This window comes from Phodopus roborovskii, unplaced genomic scaffold (assembly GCF_943737965.1).
Source record: "Phodopus roborovskii unplaced genomic scaffold, PHOROB, whole genome shotgun sequence".
Lineage (NCBI taxonomy): Eukaryota > Metazoa > Chordata > Mammalia > Rodentia > Cricetidae > Phodopus > Phodopus roborovskii.
This window is the reverse complement of record NW_026125506.1, coordinates 8,945,154-8,966,873: the sequence shown is the minus strand read 5'-3', so window position 1 is coordinate 8,966,873 and position 21,720 is coordinate 8,945,154. Positions and strand designations below refer to the sequence as shown.

The 21,720-nt window shown below is 56.2% G+C and overlaps 1 protein-coding gene across 1 annotated transcript in view; it reads right to left on the bottom strand.

Moving 5' to 3' along the window:
* Positions 1 to 15,707: 15,707 nt before the first annotated feature.
* The window catches only part of Rbm19 (RNA binding motif protein 19), an 82,368-nt gene continuing 76,355 nt past the window's right edge, over positions 15,708 to 21,720 (bottom strand). The window contains exon 24 of the mRNA XM_051176551.1: positions 15,708 to 16,218. Coding sequence (XP_051032508.1) covers positions 16,106 to 16,218 — 113 coding nt within the window. The 3' untranslated portion in view covers positions 15,708 to 16,105. The remainder of the gene's footprint in view (positions 16,219 to 21,720) is intronic.

The following is a 21,720-nucleotide window of genomic DNA, read 5'->3' as shown; positions in this document are numbered from 1 at the left end:
TGTGGGAAGGCCACTTTGGCTGACCCTGGGCCACCCTGGCAGCTCCCACCTTGACAGTCCCTTCTGAGCAACGGCCTCTTAGTCGAGGTCATTTCTAGTGAGGCCTGTGTGATGGACACCGCGTCCGGAGCGTTTGCTAACTGCTGCTGCCTCTGGTGTGCTCACCTCTTCTCATCTTCACACCATGCATACCCCCACTGGGGTGGATTTCATTCACTCATGTCCTCAAAGGCCCTTCAAGCACAGGCTCTGTGGCTCTGGGGGGGGGGGCTGGCTCTCAAGGTGCCTGGCCATCCCCGCCCTGTGTGTGACCAGCTGATGTTCTTGGTGAGTGAGGTGAGAAGGCGTGGGAGGCAGGTCTGACCCCTACTCCACAAGCCTCCCTGTGCTCGATACTCTACTCTGTGACACTCTGGTTTGGAGCCATGAGAGACGTGAGACAGCAGGGACACAAGGGAGTGAGATGTCCTGCAGAACTCCTTCCAAGGCCTCCTGGGTCAATCCCATGGCTTTCCTGCATCTCCCTCCTCCATGGCCCTCCTTGGGCCATGAGCCTTGTATGATGAGTGCACTCTGTTCATAGCCATGGCTGCATCTGGGCAGCCTCCTGGCAAGCCCTGCTTGGCCTTTGGGGTCCTGGGAGGGCATAGGGCATGCTCATGCCTGGCTCCCCAGACCAATGCCTGCTGGTCACTGAGCTTTATAAAAGCTCAGGCCACAAGTCTTCAGGTCTCCACAGGAAGCCCATGGAGGGGGCCCGGACAGATCTGCATAGCATCTTCCTCTAGGGGATAAGGACCTCCAGCCCAGTGGTGCTTATAGAGGAAGGCGGGACTTCCCCTCTCCAGCAAATGCTATTATGAAAGAGAATTTGAATAAGGAGTATCATCCCCCACCTCCACCCCACGGTTTCCAGGCGACATGGTGTCTGTTGTGGTTCACTGTCATACAAACCCTTTCCCCGTAAGACAGCGGGTCCCACAGGGACAAGGGGCGAGGTGGAATATTTTATCAGCCGTGTACATGTGTAAGAAAAAACAGGCCTGAAAAGCCAAACCTCGTCTTCCTGAAAAGGAGGAATGTGGGAGGGGGTGGTGGGGATGGAAGGGATTTATTTCCACACCAGGTACTGGCTTCCACACTGAGAAGTGTCACCAGGGAAGATGGCCACTTAGAGGCTGTCTGGGAATAGGGTTTAAAAGGAATTTGGGGGAAATATAAATATTCATGTAAAAAGTGAAGGGAAAGAGAACATTTTAAAGCTGAGGCTGGGTGTTGGGTGTGGTGGTATGTTCCTGTGACCCCAGCTCTTGGGAAGCAGATGCAGGAGAATTGTCACAAGTTCAAGGCCAGCCTGAGCTACATAGAGAGTTCTAGGCTAGTCAAGAATTTAAAGCGAGACTTTGTCAAGAGAGAGGACAGAGAGAGAGAAGGAAGGAAGGAGGAAGGAGAAAAATGATTCAAAAATCACACATTCTTGGGAGAGAGGCTTTTCTGAGACTGAAACCATTTTCTTAGTCACTTAGTCACTTTGGTTTGTATAGAGCTTGACCACGTAGCCCAGGCTATCTCTGAATAGTCCTCTCACCTCAGCCACCCAAATGCTGAGACAATGCGTGCGCCACTGAAACCCGACTTTACTTGAAGACTTCCAGATCTTTGGGCTCCTGGATGAGGGAGTCTGAGTAGGGGCAGCCTGGCTTCCACTGGTTGTGGATCTGAGTTCATCTGGTAACCCAGGTGACACTGATCTGAGAAGCATGGCCCCCCTTGCCAGAGAAAGCAGGGTCGGCCTCAGAGTCACTGCCGGAGGACAAGTTGGTGGGTCCAGTTTCAGCTCTGAGCCTCCTGCCTAGCTGGACACCATTCTCCAAAGGCCTACAGAACAGTGAAGTGGTCACCTTGAGAAACGCTTGCTTTGTGGGCTTGCCCTGTGAAGGCTGACACCTGCCAAGTGGGGAGCAGAGTGGCCGCTCACACACCCACACTGTGTCCCCAAAGAGCCTGATCCATCGCCACCCTGCCTGTTAGGCTAGCCAGGCTGGGTAGGAGGAGCCCACAGCATGGCTATAGATCAGGTCCGGGTGGCCGGAGGGTCGCCACACACCCCTCAGTGCTCTGCGCATTCGTGGGGTGAGCCCTCTGCTCATCTAGAAGTTGGTGAGGTTTAAAGAAAAATAAGTGAATCCAGGAGGGTAGGAGGAGAGAAGGGAAGAGCGTAGAACCCATCTGGGCCAGGCTGCACGTTGAAATTGCCCCGCATTAAAAATTCAGCGGCCAGAGAAGTTTCCAGGGATTTGTAGTAATTAGATGACAGAATGCTGGCGAACCTCAGGCTTGCCAAAGATGTTACACAGGGGTCAAAGACTCCACACTTTCGGCGGGGTAATTTGTAAGTGTCAATCACTCCGCAGCCATCAGAGAGAAGCTGATCCGAGGGCTGCATTCTAACGAAGCCACTGCTGCCAGACCCAGGCCTGTGACACCAGCTCAGTGCCCACGGTGGCTGCTGCCCTGTTGGGACTCAGCCTCAGGGTCTCCAACTTTTACCTTGAGTTTCCCTTCTTTGTGGAGAGAGTCTTGCTGGTACCACCCGAGGACAAGGGACAAGGCTCTTAGACTCTGTATCAGGGTGGCCACTTGGGTCAAGGATGCGTAGCTCTGTACCCATACGCTGTGTGACAGTCTTCAGGCCTCAGTGTTCCCATCTTTGAAGTGGGGGCAGGAGGAACATGATGAAGAAATATCCTCTGCATACCTAACCATCCACTCTCCATCTATGCACCTGGGTTGGGTAGCACGGAGTCAGCCTTGACCATGAGAGCAGACCCAGTCTTTATGGAGCACTAGAAATGAGGAGATGGGCAGTGAATTACAGTGTGTGTGAGGTTGGTTGGTGTCAGGAGACCCAGCCAGGGTGATGGGGTGTGGGGACCTTGCTTCCCATTCATGCAGGGAAGGACTCCCTTAGAGGGCATGTAGGAGTGGAGGATCTTTGATGATGGGCAGTAAGACTAAGTCCAAGCTCTGCGTGTGTGTGTGTGTGTGTGTGTGTGTGTGTGTGTGTGTGTGTGTGTGTAGGGGGCATCGAGATGACCCAATGGCTAGGACAGAGTGAAGAATCAATCTGGGGTAGGGCTCTGTGGCAGAGCATGGGTCTGCTGGCCACAGTTCCATCCTTAGCAGTTAGTTCTCATGGGGCCGGAGGATGAGGGATAGGGTTGGCAGGGATGGTGTAGGCTTGGCGCCTTTGAGAATGTGAGACTCCAAGAGACAGGACCCGGTGAAGCCTAGCTTGGGTGATGGGGCCAAAGCTGTGAGGCCTGGGTGGGGTGGGGTCAGTAGTGCTGAGCATTACCCTGGTGGTCCAGCAGGTGTGAGCCACAGAGGCAGGAGAGTTCTCTGGCTACACCAGTCCTCAGTGAAGCCACAAAGAGACCCAGAGAACCTGAACGAAGGTCAATGCCGTCACAGCCACTTGTCACACCTGACACAGTATCTCTGAGAAAGAGCACTGGATGCGGAGTCCAGCAGATCTAGGACCCGAAACCTGACTCTGCCCTTCCTAAGCTGTGTGACCCTGGGCAAAGCTATAGCTCTCTCTGAGCCTATGAACACCACTAATGAGTCAAGGGCAGGTGTGAGATGGGCTGTGAGCATCAAGCCCTCTGGGGTCACAGGGTCACAGCCTATGATAGAAGGGTACCTGAGCGTCCCAAACAGTGAAAGAGTTAGGAGACCCAACTTGGGTTTAGGAAAAGTAACCAAAATGCTTTGAAAGGGAAGGGACCCGAGCCCATGCTTTCGGCCTGTGTCTCACTGTGACACGGCTGCTCTCCAGCAGGCTCCATGCCCTGCTTCATCCTGTCTCTGGGAATGTGGCAGGGTGAGCCCCTGTAAATTCCTCTCCCAGAACCCTCCCTGGCTGTTCAGCCATTCGTCCTGGGGGAGGGGCATGGCAGAGAGAGAGGGAGGGAGAGAGGTGGCGTGATCACCCCCTCTCCAGGCCTCCAGGTCTCCATTCCAACCTCTGCTGTGGGTCCAGCCAGGCCGAGAAACCACTCAAGGGGAAAATGAGACCCTGCGGGGTTTCACGGGTGGCAGCGGCCTGCCGAGCAAGGCCTCTCCAGCTGCTAGCCTCAGTGGAGGGACAGACAGACAGGCATGGGGATGGGAGGGGCAGAGGCTCAGACTAGAGGCAGGTGCTTGCCGTCCCCGCCATATTCCCAAGGCATCGAGGCCGCAGTCTCGTTGCAGGTGCAGATAAAAGCAAGCCTTTATTGAGCACCTGCTGTATTCGTATTCCTGTGGGTCCCTGAGAAGCTTCATCTTTGTGCTCATAGAACCCAGTGAGTTCTATGCCATCACTACTCCCTGTCAGGGAGGCCATCACACAGGGCCTCCTGGGAAGAAGTCCTGCCACTGGGGGCCCTCCCTTGCTCTCATCTACATACACAGTGTGTCTGCCGAATGCAACCGTTTCACGTTCCCAAACTCTGTCTCCCCACACCCGCTGGGACATGGGGGGGTGGGGGATTTGTGTTCTGTCTCCTCTGTGCTGCATCGCAGAGCTGGGTGGCTTTCAGTACACATGGGTCACACTTCCCTTGAGCATGCTTTGGTCCCCACCATCCTCTGTGAGGACTCACAGGTAGGACATATATGCTGCTGCTGGAGACAGCTCTCATTCCAGCAACGAGGGGCCGGGGGCCACCATCATAGACCACTCCCCATAGACGAAAGATCCATTCACTCAGTCCTGTCTACCTGTGTGCACTGGGAAGGAAGGTTCCACCTCTCAGAGCCGCACCCCTGCTTTCTCAAATAGGCTGGGTGGCATTCTTGGGTCTGTAAGATGCCAGACAGAGGCTGTCTGGGGTGGGCTGGGGGGCACAGTGGAAAATGCAAGCACTCTGCCTGCTTCCAACCTTGGCTCACTTGCGAGCTCTGTGGTCTTGGGCAGGTCTCCTAGCCTCTCTGGTTTCTGAAGTCAGCACTGGAGCTGAAGAGTAAACGGTGCATGGTGCCTGCCTTATGGGATCCTGGTTATGAGGTGGGTTGACATGAATGTACACCGTGGTGATGTCATTTACAGATGTGGAAAAGCCTTGTCTGTAGTGGGAGAGGTGGAGGGTGGTGGCTCACCCAGTGTCCACGATGTGCTGGGGGACACCAAGTGCCATCTTTGTGTCTGGAGCCGGTCCTACACATGAGGACTTGGCTCAGAGAGGTTTGGTGACACACATAACTTGGTGGCTAACCCCATCCAGGCTCACTCAGTGGGTCTTTGGGGAGTTGTTTCTGACCCCATTTACATAATAAGAAACTGAGGCATGAGATAGCTCAATAACTTTCCTGGGGTCAGAGCTTTGTAAGCAACAGGGCTAACCCTCTAGTGACTCAGATCCCAGAGTCTCCCAGAGTCTCGGCTGTGATGGGAAACTGGGGTTCCAGGGTCACAAGAAATGCTCAGAGCAGTTTGAGGGTGGGTAACCCTCAGGGACCTGGGCTCTGAAAGCACCATTGCCCTCCTCCCTTGGTGAAGGTCCAGCCTGGTGGGACAGCCTGCCCAGATAACCCACTTCTTTCTCAGGGACATGAGTGGATGCAGTAACTGTGGCCATGGACCTTGGAGACAGTGGCCCTGGTTTTCAGGTAGATCAGAGATGACCTGAAGGGTCTTCCCCATGACCGATATTAGCTGGATGCTGGGAGCATGTCTCCAAAACATTATACACACACACACACACACACACACACACACACACACACACACACACACACACACGTGCACACACACATGCACACACACCTGGAAGACCACAGCATCCCCCACCCTTCCCCCAGGCCTGAGCAAGACTGAGTTCTTCACATCTCACACTATGAATGCTCTGGGCTGGGCTTCCTAGCCTGCTGCCGGTGAGGGACACCCACTCCTCAAGCTGCTTGGCGGCCCCCTACCTCACTGCCTACAGCTCTGCTGTCTGGCTTTCCAATTCCGGTCACATCATGCCCACACCTGCCCACTGCTGCAGCTCTGCTTCCCCGGGCCCGGTTTGGGGTGAGAGCATTGCTTATTAGCCAATCTGGACTCCTCTTTCTGTGAATTACCCAGCCTGATTGATATTCATGAGCCCACACATCTGAGGCCTCAGCCAGCTGCCACGTGACTGCTCCTGGCCTCCAGGATGACAGGGGGATGTGTGCAGCCCTGAAACACTGCCATGGTTCTCAGATGGGGATGGCTGCGTCTTGGGAGCAGCCCCTGGCTGACGGCATACCATCTTTGCAGTGGCAAGGACCTGGGCGGCAGCAGCAGGCCTTCCAGCCAGAGTGACCGAGGGCTGGGCAGCCATGGCCTTCCGCCAGTGGCACCTCTTTCCCTGCTATAGAGGCTCCCAGCCCCCCACCCCACAGGCATTCCATCGTTCGTTTCCTTTTACTGGGGATCAGGGTAGGAATTCAGAATCACGATCTACCACTGAGCTGGCCTCCCCCATTATACATGCTTGCCACACTGTCCTGGCATATGTCACATAGGTATCATTTGCCACTTAGTCCCCTAATCTCTGGGGACCAGGACACGGTGACCTGGACTTCTTCCCCTGGCTCACTGTCGCTGCCTATGACTGGGCAGTGAGCCACAAAAGTCTGCAGAATGGATGGCTGCCACGTTTCCCTTGGACCCCATGCTTGGTTCTGGCTTGATAAGCATCCCCTGGCCCTGTGGAACCATCTGGAAGGAGTGGCAGACCTGGGGACATTTTCATCCATCAGTGTAGGTGGTGTGGGGTTTCCAGCCTGTGCTTTCAAGTCAAAAAGTGGCCTTTAGCCCCACAACCTGAGGATGGGGATTCTTGGGCGTGGTCTCATCTTGGCTAAGAGGACAGCTTTTGCTCCAGAAACTGACACTCTCTGGCCAGGATAGAAGGAAACACGGGACAGAAAAACAAACAGAAAACAAAACAAACCCATAAAAACCAAAACCAAAAAATCGACGCCAACTGCCTCTGCCCCAGTATCTGATACACTGTGAGCTTCGGGGCTTCGAAGGACAGCGGTGGCTCACCCAGAAGGACAGGAGATGGCAGAGTTGAGACTGATTTTCAGACCCGGCCTGCTGGGGGCACGAGGGAGGTGCTGGCTCCTCCAAGGGTCCCCTAGAAACGAGGCCACAGCATTGGGGAGACAGGCAAAGTGGGGCCTCTGCCTCTGATTCAGGCTCCAGAGTGAGGGCGGCCAGGCCTGGGGAATTGCAAAGAAACCAGAACACAGAGAAATGAGGCCACATCCCAGACGAAGCTATCTAAATTCAAAGCTTCCCCTGGGGCATCCGGGTCTGAAAGGACAAGTCTGGGGGAGTAAGATGAACTGGATCTGGCTGGTGGGGTCCCTGAGTCTCTTCTCAGCCAGGGATGGGCACCCTTTGCCACCCCCAGCTACCCCAGGGAGGCAAGAGCAAGGGCTCGGGGCCACTGACCTCCCTGGCAGGGGTGGTGGCTCCCCTTCCCAGTAGAGAGAATTAACTGGAAAGTCCACCCACACCCCAGGGGCTTGGGAGCACCACTGGGTCCCTGCAACACTCCTGCTCCTGATGTTGAGAGACAAGCCGCTTGCCTGGCCAGCACTTGCCTGGGCTGGGCAGGGCAAGCCTCACATTGGTAAGAAAGGAATCTGCCGGGCACCAGCAGAAGGCAGTGGGGGCCCTCCTGACGCAGCAGCAGGGAGCAAGAAGACACCATCTTTGTCCTAAAAAGGGCTCACAGCCAGGTGACGGAGGTCCCAGACTATGGGACAGTGAGGGGTCAGGTGATGCAGCGCTCTGAGGGGGTGGCGTCTAGGTGTGAAAGACAGACAGGAAGCAACTGGGGAAGGGTGGGGAGAACAGTCTGGTTCCAGAGCAGGGCCCAGGGAGACACATGGGTGGGCGGTGCACTAAAATGTGTGGGAGACAGTACACCCGTGACCCCGATTTTCATGTCTTTCTCCCCCATATCCATGTCTGTGGACACGGCCACTCTCATGGACTCTGAACGCTTTTTAAAGTAAAGCTGGAGAGTGAACCTAGAGCTTCGTGCATGTTAGGCAAGCACTCTGTCACTGAGTTCTACCCCAGGCCCCTCCCGCTGACTCTGGGTCCCCCCATGGGACTTATGGGCAACAGCAACTTGACCCAAGAGGCTTTAAAGCAAGCTCTTCTGCTCTGCCTTCCCCATGAGGAGATGCCCTGGCTGGCCTGCGGGAGGGATGAGGTCACACGGAGTCAGCTCAGACAAGCAATGAGCCCTGACACGGACGCGGAAGAGGCCAGCCAAGATCTGCAGAGCCAGCTAATGAACCCACAGTTAAAGGCAGAAGCACTAGAAGATGGATCTGAGGTAAGAACAGGCCACCCACAGCCCTTGACTACCTGCTGTGCCTTGAGCTTGGTGATCTCTATGCATTTTCATGGCAGTGGTTCAGGAAGGGATGCCGAGCTGATGTCACGGAGTCATATGGGATCTGACTTCCCTAGACAAAGCTTTCGCTGTTCATCTTCAGTGTCAACTCGGCAGGATTTGGACTCTCACAGGAGATACACGTTTGGCTGTATTTGGGCCGGTGTTTCTGTCAGTGTGTAACTGACACCCTGAAGGTGGAGGGCACCATCCCATGGGCTGGGAGCTTGGACTGAGTAAAAGCGAAAAAGGAGAAAGCAAGCTGGGCACCAGCATCCATTTCTCCCCGATTCCTGACTGTGGATGTCAGGTGACCAGCTGTGTCATACTCCTGCCCACCATGCCTTCTTTACCTCAATGGACTTTCCCCCCAAACTGTGGGGAAAGGAACAAACAAACAGCCCTCCCCCAACCTTTCTGTCCTTAAGCTGCTTCTGAGTCAGGTATTTTGTGACCTCTTTGTAACCCACCAAGTAGAGACCCTCTTCTCAGACATATTAATATACACTCATTTGGTCCAGTTAATATCATAATCAGAATTCAGGATGCCCTCTCCTCCCCAGATTCCCACAGGGACACTGACAGCTCTTTAACTTTTGTGTCTGCCTGACTGTGGGCAGAGAAAAGGAAAGCGAACTTCCCTGCCCCGTTTTTTTGCTATCAGCCTCTGACCTTGGCCAAGGCTCGCTGCCTGTCTGCTCCTCACTTTCTCTGTCCTTCAAGCAGGGCGCCACAGACTCATCTCTTCAGATTGCTGGGAAGGCCACTTGGCTTACAAGGCCTGGCCCAGAAATGGTGACCCGAAGGAGGTCTTGCCATTATTGAACAGCCCCACGCCCATGGGGACACCTACCTTCCTTCCACTGAGGAACTGTTCTGGGAAGCTGGGAAACATTTGGGATATGGGGGCTGGCTGGAAGAAGTAGGTCTTGGAAGTGACGGCCTGGCCACCATGACATGACTACTATGCTGGGCTAAAAAATCCCTTACATTGTCATAACAATGAGGACAGTATCAATCTAATTCAGGACTGCAGGGGCTCCCCAGCCACAGGGAGACATCGGAGTGGCTTTCTAGGCAGATGGTGGGCACACTCTTTGTGAGAGATGGCCGAGCTCCACGCAGGGCATGGAGAGGGAACCAGGGAAGGTACCATGGCAGTTCCTTCCTCGGGAGTGTGGTGGGGAGGCATGCCACTGGGCGTTGGGGGTGTTAGAGTTGGGTTGGGATTGGCTGCAGGCAGAAAGGCTACTCATGGGGCTTCAGAGGCTCCCTACTGTCCTTGGGCATCCACCCCTTGATCTCATGTGCCACCTGATTCCCAGAAGGCGGCACTTTTACAAGTGGAGCCTTGTGGGAGTGGTGGATCACGGGGTGGGAGGAATTTTGGTCCATAGCTGGGCCCTGCTTCTTGGTCTGTTAAGATGTAAGCGAGAGGCGTGTCACATCCATTGTCACACTCATCAGCCACTCCCTAAATGATGGACTGCACCCCCAAACCACGTACCGAATTAAAGTCTTCCTTTCCTAGGTTGCTTGTCAGGTGTTTGGTCAAGGTAATGAGAAAGGTAACTACCACAGACTGTTTCCCAGAATCCCTTGCAGCTAGGTTACCATGTCCTGGGCAAAGGGATATGGCAGGAGCCACGTGTGGACTCCAGGCTGTGTGCCTGAGGGGCAGGGTAGGAGTTCTTCCTCCTCCGTGCTGGTGGAGTGAGCATCCCCTGGGCTATAAGAGGACACAAGCTCCCCTATGGGCAGCACCTGCCAAACCAGTGAAGCTCACCTTCCCACGGTCACTCTGGGGACTTGTTCCCCCCCCCCCCCCCCCGCGGCCAGGGCTGGTCACAGAAGCCAGCATACACCCTCACCTGGGCTCAGACTCTCAGGAACCATTGCAGCTGGGGCCTCCACACTGGAGTCTGCAAGATTCTCTCACTGAACACCGAGTTACAAGGCTGCCTTGCATTTTAGGTTCTGCAAAATGGGCCATGCTGAACCATTTCCAAGAAATGCTCATACTGGGAGCAGAAGGGCTTTGGGGGTCTGGATCCCATCTCTCTAGACCCATCCCCCCAGCACTTCTGGGGGTCACAATCTGAGACCTCATGACAGGACAGGTGTTTTCTGTCTGCTGTCTGTGGATGGTCACGTACTAAGACTCTTCCTCCCATAAGGCAAAGGGGAAAGAGAGGCCCAGCCCTTGATCCACCACGAGGTGTGACCTGGGGAGAGGGACACTTGCCTTCCCCTGGCACCTTCCTGGAATATTCATCTCTCCAGTCCATTGCTCCTTGTGTGACAGTCCCTGTCTATGATTCCCGTGAGTCACTCTGAGAACTGCAGATGTCCAGGGTGGTGGTGGTACCACCTGGAGTCGTGGGAAGGGAGGACTCTCAAGTGCTCCCAGGAGGAGGCAGGAGCTGCTGCGGTGTGGGTCTGCACAGATGGATGTGTTTATCGTTGGCTCCAGCCCAGGGCCGGGGCATCATGGCCCCAGCGGATCACTGTCAGGAAGGCTGCAATTAAGGGGAAGTGGGGTCTATTAAGGAAGCTGGAGGCGAAGGCATCCTGGGTGTCTGGCGATGCTATAATGAACTTGTAGGTCCCTTTTATTTTGTCACTCACGGGGAAGGCCTCAGCCCAGGGCTGCTAGGAGGCCGGGGTGGGGAGTGGGGGGTGTAGCCTGCCAGGGGTATAGGATGAGAACATTCTCTTTGCACTGGGGGATGAGACAACCACAGATGAGGTTTTATAGTGCATGTGTTGGGGACCTTCCTGAGCTCTCGGTATATGCTGGCTAATTTTATTTCAATGTGACATGAGCTACAGTCGTCCGAGGGGAGAGAACCTCAATAGAGAAAATGCCTCCATCACGTAGGGCTGTAGGCAAGCCTGTAAGGCATTTTCTTAATTAGTGTTTGGTGGGGGGAGGGCCCAGCCCATTATGGGCGGTGCCATCCCTGGGCTGGTGGTTCTGGATTCTATAAGAAAGCAGGCCGAGCAAGCCGGTGAGCAGCACGTTTTCCTGACCTCTGCAGCAGCTCCTGTCTCTGGGTTCCTGTTTTGTGACTTCCTTCGATGGGCAACAATGACATGCAAATGTAAGCCAAGTAGACCCTCTCCTCCCAAGTTGACTTTAGTCATGGGGTTTCACTGTAGCAATAGAAACCATTAAGATGGCATCCTGTCCACCCATGTCTGTCCTGTTACTGTCTGGAAGGGCACTGAGGCACCAGGAGACCAAACAGCCAGTGCCAAGACATAGAATCCGTATGTGACAGAGCTGACACTCAGCTCAGGTTGTCTATGGTGGTGACTGGGCAAGAGTGGCCATAGAATCTGCTGTGGTGACTCAGTTCTACCATAGCAATCTGTGTAGATGGTATGGAATGCCAGCTGGCACAGCGGTGTTTGGATAAAACTTTATGTGAACATACCGTGTCTAGATCTGGCCCTTCGACTGTCAGTATTTATATTTAAAATAACATATTTGCTTAGGAATTATATATACATTTGTGTGTGGGGTCGGGTGGTGCCACGTGTGAATGTCAAGGGGCATGTGTGAAGGTCAGAGGACACTTGTGGGGGTTCGTCCCCGCCTTGTCCCATGTGGGTGGGTCTCAGGAGCTGAACTCAGGTTGTCAGTTTCCCGGCAAGCACCCTTACCTAATGAGCTGTCTCACTGGCTGAGGACACTGCGTGGGAATGAATTATGAATTGAAAGGTGAAGTAAGTGTGAACTCATGGCATCTCCCCCTTGCCTTGAGCCCACACGTCCTGTTTCTGGGCCTAGTTTCAGATTGGTGTTTTTCCAACCACTGAGGTGTTAGGATCATGGGAAATGGCCCTACTCCTCAGTTTTGGGCAGGGCAGCCTTCACATGGGCTTGGATCGCTTGTCTCCGCTTGTTGGCCCATGTTTGGGGCCTTTCTACCTCGTCATGGTTGCTGCGGTCACCTCTACCTTCAACTACTGAAAACCTAGCCCACAGGTCCCTGGAGGCCTGCCCACTAAAAGCTCTTTGCCACTTCCTTCTCAGACCACGGGCAGCGCTATGACCTTCCAGACTCAGCGCTGCAGCCCGGTGGTCCAGACTCTGCCACCTCCTCCCGGGGCTCCCTTCTGCAGCCACTGCAGCTTAGCCACTGCTAGATGGGTCTTTAGGGCTCTTTCTGGGTGGTGGCCCCGAAGCCTGCTTGTCCCCACTGCCTGATGGGAGTTGGTGCCAACCCTCTGTGCAGCACTGGTACCCTGGGGGATGTCACCCACCTCTAGGAGGCTCTGAGAGAGAAACCGGGGGTCCTCTCCTCTTCACCAGGCCAGGAGGATACTGCCCTGCTGGGACTCACAGTCAGGATGGGGCTGACTCCAAATAACCCACTGCAACAGGAGCAAGGGGTGGGCACAGGGCCCTGCACTTGTCAGCGGGGTGGGTGGTGGGGTGTGGGTGGGCGGGGTTGCATGATGCCAGGAGTGCAGGACTAGAATAAACGGAAACAAGGAGGTACACAGTGCCACTGCTCTGATGGGGTTGATGTGTCCCAAAGGGGGTGGGAAATGTGGGGAGCAGTTGAAGGTGCTCCTGTCAGTAGGCCCCCAACAGCAGGGGTGAATACATTACCGGGAAGCAAGCATCCTGCTAAGCTTTAAAAAGCGATTCTGCAGGGAAAAAAAAATGCCTAGCTACTCCCAGAGAGGCGGAGTGAGAGGGACCAGGCAGACGGAGCCCGGAGGGGAGGCTTCATTCCCAGGACCGGAGCACTGGTTCCATTTCCTCCAGGCCTTACCGAAGGGTTAAAGTCATTTTCATTAAAATTTAAATTCCAGCAGGCGCTCTCTCCCTCCTTCCCCGTCCTTTGAACGTTTTGACTGGCAACCATTTCATATTTCAATCTCGGCAGAACAAATTGAATTAGATGTTGAGCCCGAGCTCGGCTCTGTTGGGCAAAGCCTGAGTGCACAGCCCCAGCTGATCCTGCCCCAGCCAGCCTGAGTAGCAGTGGTGGCTGGAGACTGTGGGGAGGGTGGATCCCCTACATCAGGACAGGGGGTGGTGGCGGCGGAGGGGAGGGGACACATGGGGGAAGGGGGCTGGGCCACACCTGATGTGAGTTGCATCTCTTGAAAACATGCTTATTTTTATCGATGCCTATCTTTTTGTGTACCACGTGAGTACTTGTGCCCGTGGAAGCCAGAAGGCTGTGGAGTGTGGCTCACTTCAGGTGGCTGCTGAGAACCGAATTTGGGTCCTCTGGAAGAGCTGTGCTCTCCCAACTGCTGAACCATCTCTCTAGTGCCCTGTGTGTGCATCTCAAAACCTGGGACATCCACTGGAGTTTGCCCACCGAGGAATGCCATTTCTCAAGAAAAACGTGGAGGCACCGGGGTTTGTCCTCAGGTTTGTCCAGCACGGGTATGATGACTGGATGCATGAATGAAGGTCAGGTATTGCTGACTCTGGCATCTCCCCATCCCCATAGGATGGCTGTTTTGATATGCCTCTTACTGGAGTGTGACAATATGCTGGCACACTTCCAGAGTCAGGGAGCCCGTGTTGGAACCTGCACTCAGAGCAGTGGCCAGCAGGACAAGGCACGCTCCATCTCAGAACTCCATGCTGGCTCAGACTCCACTCTGCTTCCTGGATTTCCCTTCCCTGCTGGCCCAGGAGCCCTAGCTGGGCTCTTGAGAGGACTCTAAGGCCTAGGGACAGACAGTAACATAAGGGTATTCATGTCCCAACCACCAGAGCCTGCCTGAGTGAGGAACCAGGGTCTGGGTGATTGAGTCTAGTCTCCTGCCCCCGTCTGCTGATCAGAAACCATCTCCTCCAGGCCCTTGCTGGCCCCACAGACTCCTGTTTGCTGAGGCTCAGTGAGGACCCGGGCTTATTCCACCCACCTTTTCCAGGCTCCCCAGCTGTGTCGGACACTGGCCTCCCTCAGGCTCCTATTTGTGTGTGTGTGTGTGTGTGTGTGTGTGTGTGTAGGGGGCACACATATGGAGGTCAAGGCTTCATTGTGTCTTCCTCAGTCGATCTCCACCTTTTATTTATTTTTGGACTCAGGTTTCTTATTCAACCTGGAGTTCACTGACTGGCTGTCCATTGAAACCTGAGGACCTGTCTGTCTCTACCCTGAAAAATCAGGGTTTACAGATGCACCTCGTCTGGCTTTTGTACAGTTGCTGGGGACCCAAAAGCTGCCTGCTAAGCTCTAGGGCTTAGAGGGTCACTGTCACAGAGGCCAGGCTGGCCAAGCATAGGTGCCCAGTCCCTGTGGACCTTGTTTTTGGGGAGCTTCTAGTTGCTCCTGGGGAGTTTACGTTGGTGACAGAGAGCACAGCTTTCTGCCCCAGGCTGGCCGTGACAGGTGGGCACACCTTGAACTGGTGGGTTGGGGAAGATTCCCATCCTGTCTTTTTAATGACCCACAGCAACATGGGCTACGGCTTATGATGGTGGAGCCTTGGTGTGGCGAGCACCATCATGAGCCCTCTGTGCTGTGTCACTGGTGGAGGCTGGTGCAGGGTGTCATTTGAGCTGTGTGGCAGAGGGAGTCTAGCCACTCCAGGTTGACTTTCATTGCTTTATTCTCAGTGTCCTTGGACTGTAACAATGTGTCTGCCCCCACCCAAGGCTTCAGTCTTGGCTTTGCTACAGGCCACTCTGAAAAGCAGGGCCTCACTCCACCCCCTCCCCCAAACCGCACAGGCCAAGATTCTCATACAAAGTCAGAAGGCCTGGTGCCCCTGCTCAGAGTCCTGTCCAGCACCTGCAGCCCGTGGTGGCGGGCAGCTCAGAAGTGGGAGGAGAGTCTTCTCAGGCCTTCCTGGGTTGGATGGTTGAAGATGGTGTGGCTGGCCGAGACCGCCATGCTAGCTGCGTGCACTGAGTAGACAGCACTTGAACTCAAAACCAAGTGGGTCTTAAGCTGCATGCTCAGAGTGGTGGTGCTGGGGCTGGAGAGTGCCTTGCTCCCTGCTCGATGCCATGTCCTCCTCTGGCTTTTGGCATTCATGGAGAGGATGTATTGGGTACCCAGCTAATGCTGAGCTTGTAAAGCCTCTGGCCTGGGGCGAGGCCTCCACCATGAGATGCAATGGTGATGGCTGGCACACACACACACACACACACACACACACAGTTCAGCCTGTGGACCTGGCATTGGGGCTTGGAATGTGATGCTTCAGAAGGTCTGGGGAGGGCCCTGGGTGATGAGGTGGCGTCCCCAGCTCCATCCCTTGGCCAGCAGCCCTGCAGAGGGTGAGATGGGCTGCAGGAGTCTGGCTGGGTAGGGCCTGGGCGGCTGCAGGAGTCTGGCTGGGTAGGGCCTGGGCGGCTGGTGAACAGGGCCCGCCTGGATAGCAGCGTGTTCCTTCCACGGGCTCTACACTGGCTGTGCACCCTGCCATCCATCCCAGAGTCTCTGCTCCTCTGGGACAAGGGGCTGGGTGTGCAGGAACACTGTATCAGAGAAGGATGCCAGGTCTGGGCCCTGTGAGGAGCCACCACGTCACTGGTAAGAAGCCTGCAGAAAAAGATGTTCTGGCATCCAGGTACTAGCCACAGGTTTTGTCTCCCTTGACCCCGACTCAAGGGAGACCTCCTGCCATGGCCTGCCTGGCCCCAGGGCCCGGGAGCCACACACCCTGGCCATGCTAGATCACAGCTGAAGAGCTTGCTCGCCGTCGTCGTCACCGCCGTCATCGTCGTCCCTATCTTCCAGCTGCTCCAGGATCCCATCCAACACCGCAGACCGCTTTTTCTTCGGGGGCTCTGAGCAGATGGCAGAGAGGAGAACAGAACCGGAGAGGGTTAAATGTGTGTGGTGTGTGGGTGGGGGAGCAGGGGTGTGGAGGGGCAGGGGGGTGTGTGGGGGCAGGGGTGTGGGGGGGCAGGGGTGTGGGGGGCAGGGGTGTGTGGGGGCAGGGGTGTGGGGGGGCAGGGGTGTGTGGGGGGGGCAGGGGTGTGTGTGGGGGGCAGGGGTGTGTGTGTGGGGGGCAGGGGTGTGTGTGGGGGGCAGGGGTGTGTGGGGGGCAGGGGTGTGTGTGGGGGCAGGGGTGTGTGTGTGGGGGGCAGGGGTGTGTGGGGGGCAGGGGTGTGTGGGGGGGCAGGGGTGTGTGTGTGGGGGGCAGGGAGGGGTGTGTGGGGGGGCAGGGGTGTGTGGGGGGCAGGTGTGTGTGGGGAGCAGGGGTGTGGGGGGCAGGGGTGTGTGGGGGGGGAGCAGGGGTGTGGGGGGCAGGGGTGTGTGGGGGGGAGCAGGGGTGTGGGGGGCAGGGGTGTGTGGGGGGGGCAGGGGTGTGTGGGGGGAGGGGTGTGTGTGGGGGGCAGGGGTGTGTGTGGGGGGCAGGGGTGTGTGGGGGGAGGGGTGTGTGGGGGGGGCAGGGGTGTGTGGGGGGAGGGGTGTGTGTGGGGGGCAGGGGTGTGTGGGGGGGGCAGGGGTGTGTGGGGGGAGGGGTGTGTGTGGGGAGCAGGGGTGTGGGGGGCAGGGGTGTGTGTGGGGGGCAGGGGTGTGTGTGGGGGGCAGGTGTGTGGGGGGGCAGGGGTGTGGGGGGTAGGAATAAGGAGATTGCCAATGGGGATGAGGAGGAGAGAACAAACACGGCCTTGGTTAGTCCAGCCTCAGCCAGGTGCCCCCCTCCAGCTTCCCACTGAGCAAAGGGCCCACTTTAGGGAGCCAGTGGCCACCCGAGAGCTGCCTCCTTCCTGCCAGCCAAAGGCCTAGTCGACCCAGGCAACAGGTGGGCAGACAAGCAGGGGCCAGCTGTTTCTGTGGAGGCCATGGACTCCCAGGGTGTGGCTGAGAGACTGTCAGCCAGCGGATTCAGCCAGTGCTAGGTATGTAGTTGCGGCGCCCAAGGAATCTAGAGAAGCGATTTGGGCTCTGATGAGTGCAGAGGAGTTTTCTATGAGGAAGGGGCAAAGGAGGACTTAGACACACAGCTTTTCCAAATGTCACTGAGTACCTACTGTATGCTGTGGCGTCCTCAACAGCCCCACAGAGGAGACATGGAGGCTGGCTCTGAGCTGCTTGCTCCAGCAGTCTCTGCTAGCCTAACCGTCCATTCACGAGGGAAGTCCTAATTTATAAAGAGGCTGCCCGCCCAGACCTCCGCCTCCAGAAGACTCTAACTCCTTGTGTGAGCACCCCCCCCTTTGCACTCGCCCAACCCTTTACTTCACACTTGGACCTTGGCTCCCTCTTGGGGGTGGGAGTGGTCCCTGGATCCCCTGTCCTCCCATGCTTATGAGGATATGGACCCTGGCCACCTCTCCCATGGTGTCCTGACCCAGCCACCCTCAGCCCTCCCTATCACGTTGCCTTTCCCTAGGGGCTCTTGCACACAAGAGCTGCCACCGCCCCTCGAGGAGATCCGCGCCCACGGGCATTCCTCCGTTGATACCACACTTCCCTGGCAACCGATGCCTTTCCTCTCCCATTATGCAACGGGCCCTTCTGCTGGGGACACGGTCTTTTGCTGAGGCTCTCATGAGGCATCCAAGTGGGAGATATATGGACAGAGCCCAGGGCTGGGGTGGAGGCTGTGCTGTGGGGAGGGTGGGGAGGGGGGGCACTTGGCTGGGAGCCAAGGTCTGGCAGCTATGCCCATCATGGCCAACTGTGGAAAGGGAGGAAGCGGCCGGGCTCCCTGCCGTGTCCTCTCCTCACTCTGCGCCTCATCCCCGCTGCACAATGGCCTCAGGAAATTGAATCGTGGGCAGGTAATAGGGCTGGAAATAGACAACAACAAAGCAGTTCCCAGCCTGTGTCTGACGCCCCTCCCGCTGCTACCTTGGAGGCAACAAGAGAGACCATCAAGCCAAGGCCAGGGCCCACCTCCCAGGCTGCAGCACCTCCAGTGGACCCTGTCCCTGGGGGGAGCTGAAGCTGCCATACTGCGGGTGCCGTACTGGGGGTGAACGGTCCACAGGAGCTGATGCGGGCACCCACTCCTGACCCCAGGGCCTTTGCACTGCCATGACTGCTGCCTCTCTTGCTGGGGCTGCCCTGGTACCTGGCAGCCCACAGTCCATGTCTGCTGAGTGACTGCTGACTGAAGATGGCCAGGGAACAGGAGGGCCAGACTGTGTCAGGAGGGCCAGAAAGAAGGGTGCATGCGGCCAACAACACGCTCCATGAATTTTCCCCCGCTGACTTGTCTCACGCCACAGAGAAGTGGGCAACACTTGCTTTCGGAGCCACAATCAGAATCCAACTGACTCCTGGCTGGGACCTCAGCATACTGTGCTGCTACAGTCCTCGGTGAGGAAGCCTTGGGGACAGCTTCATGGCACCCATTCCTTAGCCTGGACTCATGGAGCCAGGCAAACCAAGTCTCTATCTTGCCCAGGCCTTTGTCGCGTCTCTGAACAGCTGCTCTCTCAAGCACCCAGATGCAGGGTTATTCCCTGAGCCATCAGGTCTGATGGGCGGTGGATGCTCCCCTTTCTGTTTGTGACATCTGGCCCTCACCCCCACAGACCCTGAAGCTCATGGGTGTCCCTTTTGCTGGCCGGTACGAACCACACTTGTATGTACCACTCTGCTCACACTCAGACTTTCAGGGAAGAGGGGGTCGCGGTGTAGGACCAGGTCCCTTCTAGAGGCTTCAAGGGTCTCCACAATAGGGAACCAGACCCTACGAAGGCCTGGCCTCCCCAAGGAAGTGACTGCCTTCAGCTTCTGGTGAGTCTCTGCTTGGCCCAGTCTGAGTGACCACCTGCCACCTGCAGAGTCAGTAAGAGGAGCCCAGGGCTTGGGGACCAACCAGCCATTCCTTCAGTCGTAGGTTAGAAAATGAGCTGTTGGGCTGAAGAGATGGCTCAGAGGTTAAGAGCTCTGGCTGGTACTCCCAAGGACCTGAGTTCAATTCCCAGCAACCACATAGTGGCTCACAGCCATCTGTTATGAGATCTGGTGCCGCCTTCTGGCCTGCAGGCACACTGTATATAATAAATAAACAAATCTTTTTAAAAAGAAAACAAGTTGCCCAGGGAGGTGCTGGGGGCCTGGGACACAGGGGCCAGGCAGTGACCAAAACTCCAGGATCCCAGACCGACAGACTCTGCCATCAGTGGCAGAGTCACCCTGAGCGTGTCACTCACTGCTCTCCGCCACCTCCCGGGGCAGCTGTGAGGATGAGGGAGTCAAAGGGTGGGTGCTCTTGCTGAGGATCTGGCTCAAGTCCACAGCCGGGGATTGGGGTCGAAACCCCCATTTCACCCTGTAGGACACACTGAGCCCTTGTCTTCGCTGCTGTCACCCAGCCCCCAACTGGCCTGCCTCCACATGGAGTGGCGGCTCGCCTGGCAGGGACAGCTGTGGAAACCCCACTTCCCCACATCGGAAGCCTCGGTGGGTCCTCACCAAACAAACACAAAGCAGAACCCGGGGAAGGTGTGAAATAAACAAACCAAACAAGCCGTGCGTTTTCTTTCCACAGCGCAGCTGCTCCTGAAGATAAACAACTAGTGACTGTCACCAAACATCAATACCGAGAAATGAACTTGACAAAAAGCTCGGCCGGCCCCCAACAGCCCCCCAGCCCAGCCCTGCCCCCTCCCCCCAACCTCCAAACACCGCTTCTGCATTTCTCCAGTTCCCACCTAATGGGTTTATTTTTCAATTAATTCCTTGACAGAATGCCAGCCCATCTCTCCCTTCCCTGGCTGGCAGTGTCGCCTGCATGGAAGGCGCGGCGCGGGTGGGGGCCTGTGGGAGGACAAGAGAAAGCGCTTCATGGGAGGAGAGGCAGGCTGGAAGGGGCCCGGGAAGAAGAGGAAAGACAGAGGCAGCCGGCCGGTTGCTTACCCTGTCTTGCTCTGTTACTGAATGAAGACAAAGCTGCTTAGGAACACAGTTCCTAAGTTGCTGGCCATGCCTGGAACCCCAGCACCAGGGAGGCTGGCACAGGAAGATGACCTGAGCCTGGTGGTGTGAGGCCAGCCTGCACAGTGGAGAGATCCCATTTCAAAACGAAAAAAGTGACTGGCCACAAGGCCTTCAAGACTTTGGCTAGCAGGAGGATGAATACTCAGTTGTCCACAGGCTTGAGCCAAGACGGGCAAGAAGTGTTAAACGCACCATCTAGTGTTTACGGCCAGCACCAGGCAATCAGCGGGTCTGGGCTGCTACGGTAAAGAGGGGACACAGGCAGGAATGGGACTTGGTAAAGAGGGGACACAGGCAGGAATGGACTCGAGGCACCTGTGGGCTTGTTGCAGAGGGCTGAGTGTGGGTTTTTCTTCTAGGAATCCCACAAGTTGGGTGTATGCTCTCTGGGCTCTGGGGAAGCCCTCTGGGTACATGCTCTCTCCTTGGGGCTGACCTCCCTCTGTGGCCTTTTCCTCATACCACAGCCAAGCCCAAGGTCCATGGACACTTGCCCTGTAATGGGTCCACCCCCTGAGGGTCTCAACAGATGTAGGAGCAGAGCCAGCCACAGGGAAGCATTCACACAGATACTGACCCAAAGCCTAAAAGACTTACTTCAAGGAACAGGAATGTGGACCCTGTATTCAAATGGCCCCTGTGGGCATTGGGGCTGACTTATCACAGCCACAATTCCCATTGTTATTAGCCAGAGGGAAGGACCTAGGTGGTGGGAGGTTGCAGTGTGGCCACAGGCTAACCTATCTCCAAGTGGCCATCCTGGGCATCTTGCTGGGTGTAGGTTCAGATAACCGGACTGGCCCTGTGCATGGGGAGCCTTGATCTGGACCATGGCAGGCTAAATCCTAAGGTAAGGAAGGGGTACTCACTGGCCTGGGCTCCTCTGTGCTTGGTCTATATGAGTGCGGGAACCCTGTAGAGTCTGGGGAGAGCAGCAAGTATCGAGGAAGGGAGACTTGCTGCAGAGAAGGCAAGCACAGGAAGAGGGAGGCTGGCAGGGGGTTTCCTGCAGCGCAGCCCTGCTTGGCCTGGAAGCCACATTCTCCATTATCTTCCTCTTCTACTGGGGTCCAAGCAGAGGTAACACAGAGGGACATGCCAGGGTTAGGGCCAGGTGGAGTTATCAAGGTGCCACACAGGGCGACCGAGTCAACAGGGAGTGCACGTGTCACATAAATGCATAGCGGCTCTTCAGACCTCCCTGTGGGAAGTGGGACCACGGTGGCCAGACCTGATTTCCTAAGAGTGGCTTGAACCCGATTTCCAGGTCAGATCTTCTAGTGGCCAAACAATGATGAATCCAATACTGTTTTGTGTTCACATGTTGCAGGCAAGGCACTGACGGCTCAGCTGGTGGCCTCTGGTCTACGTGCTCTTCACTGCCT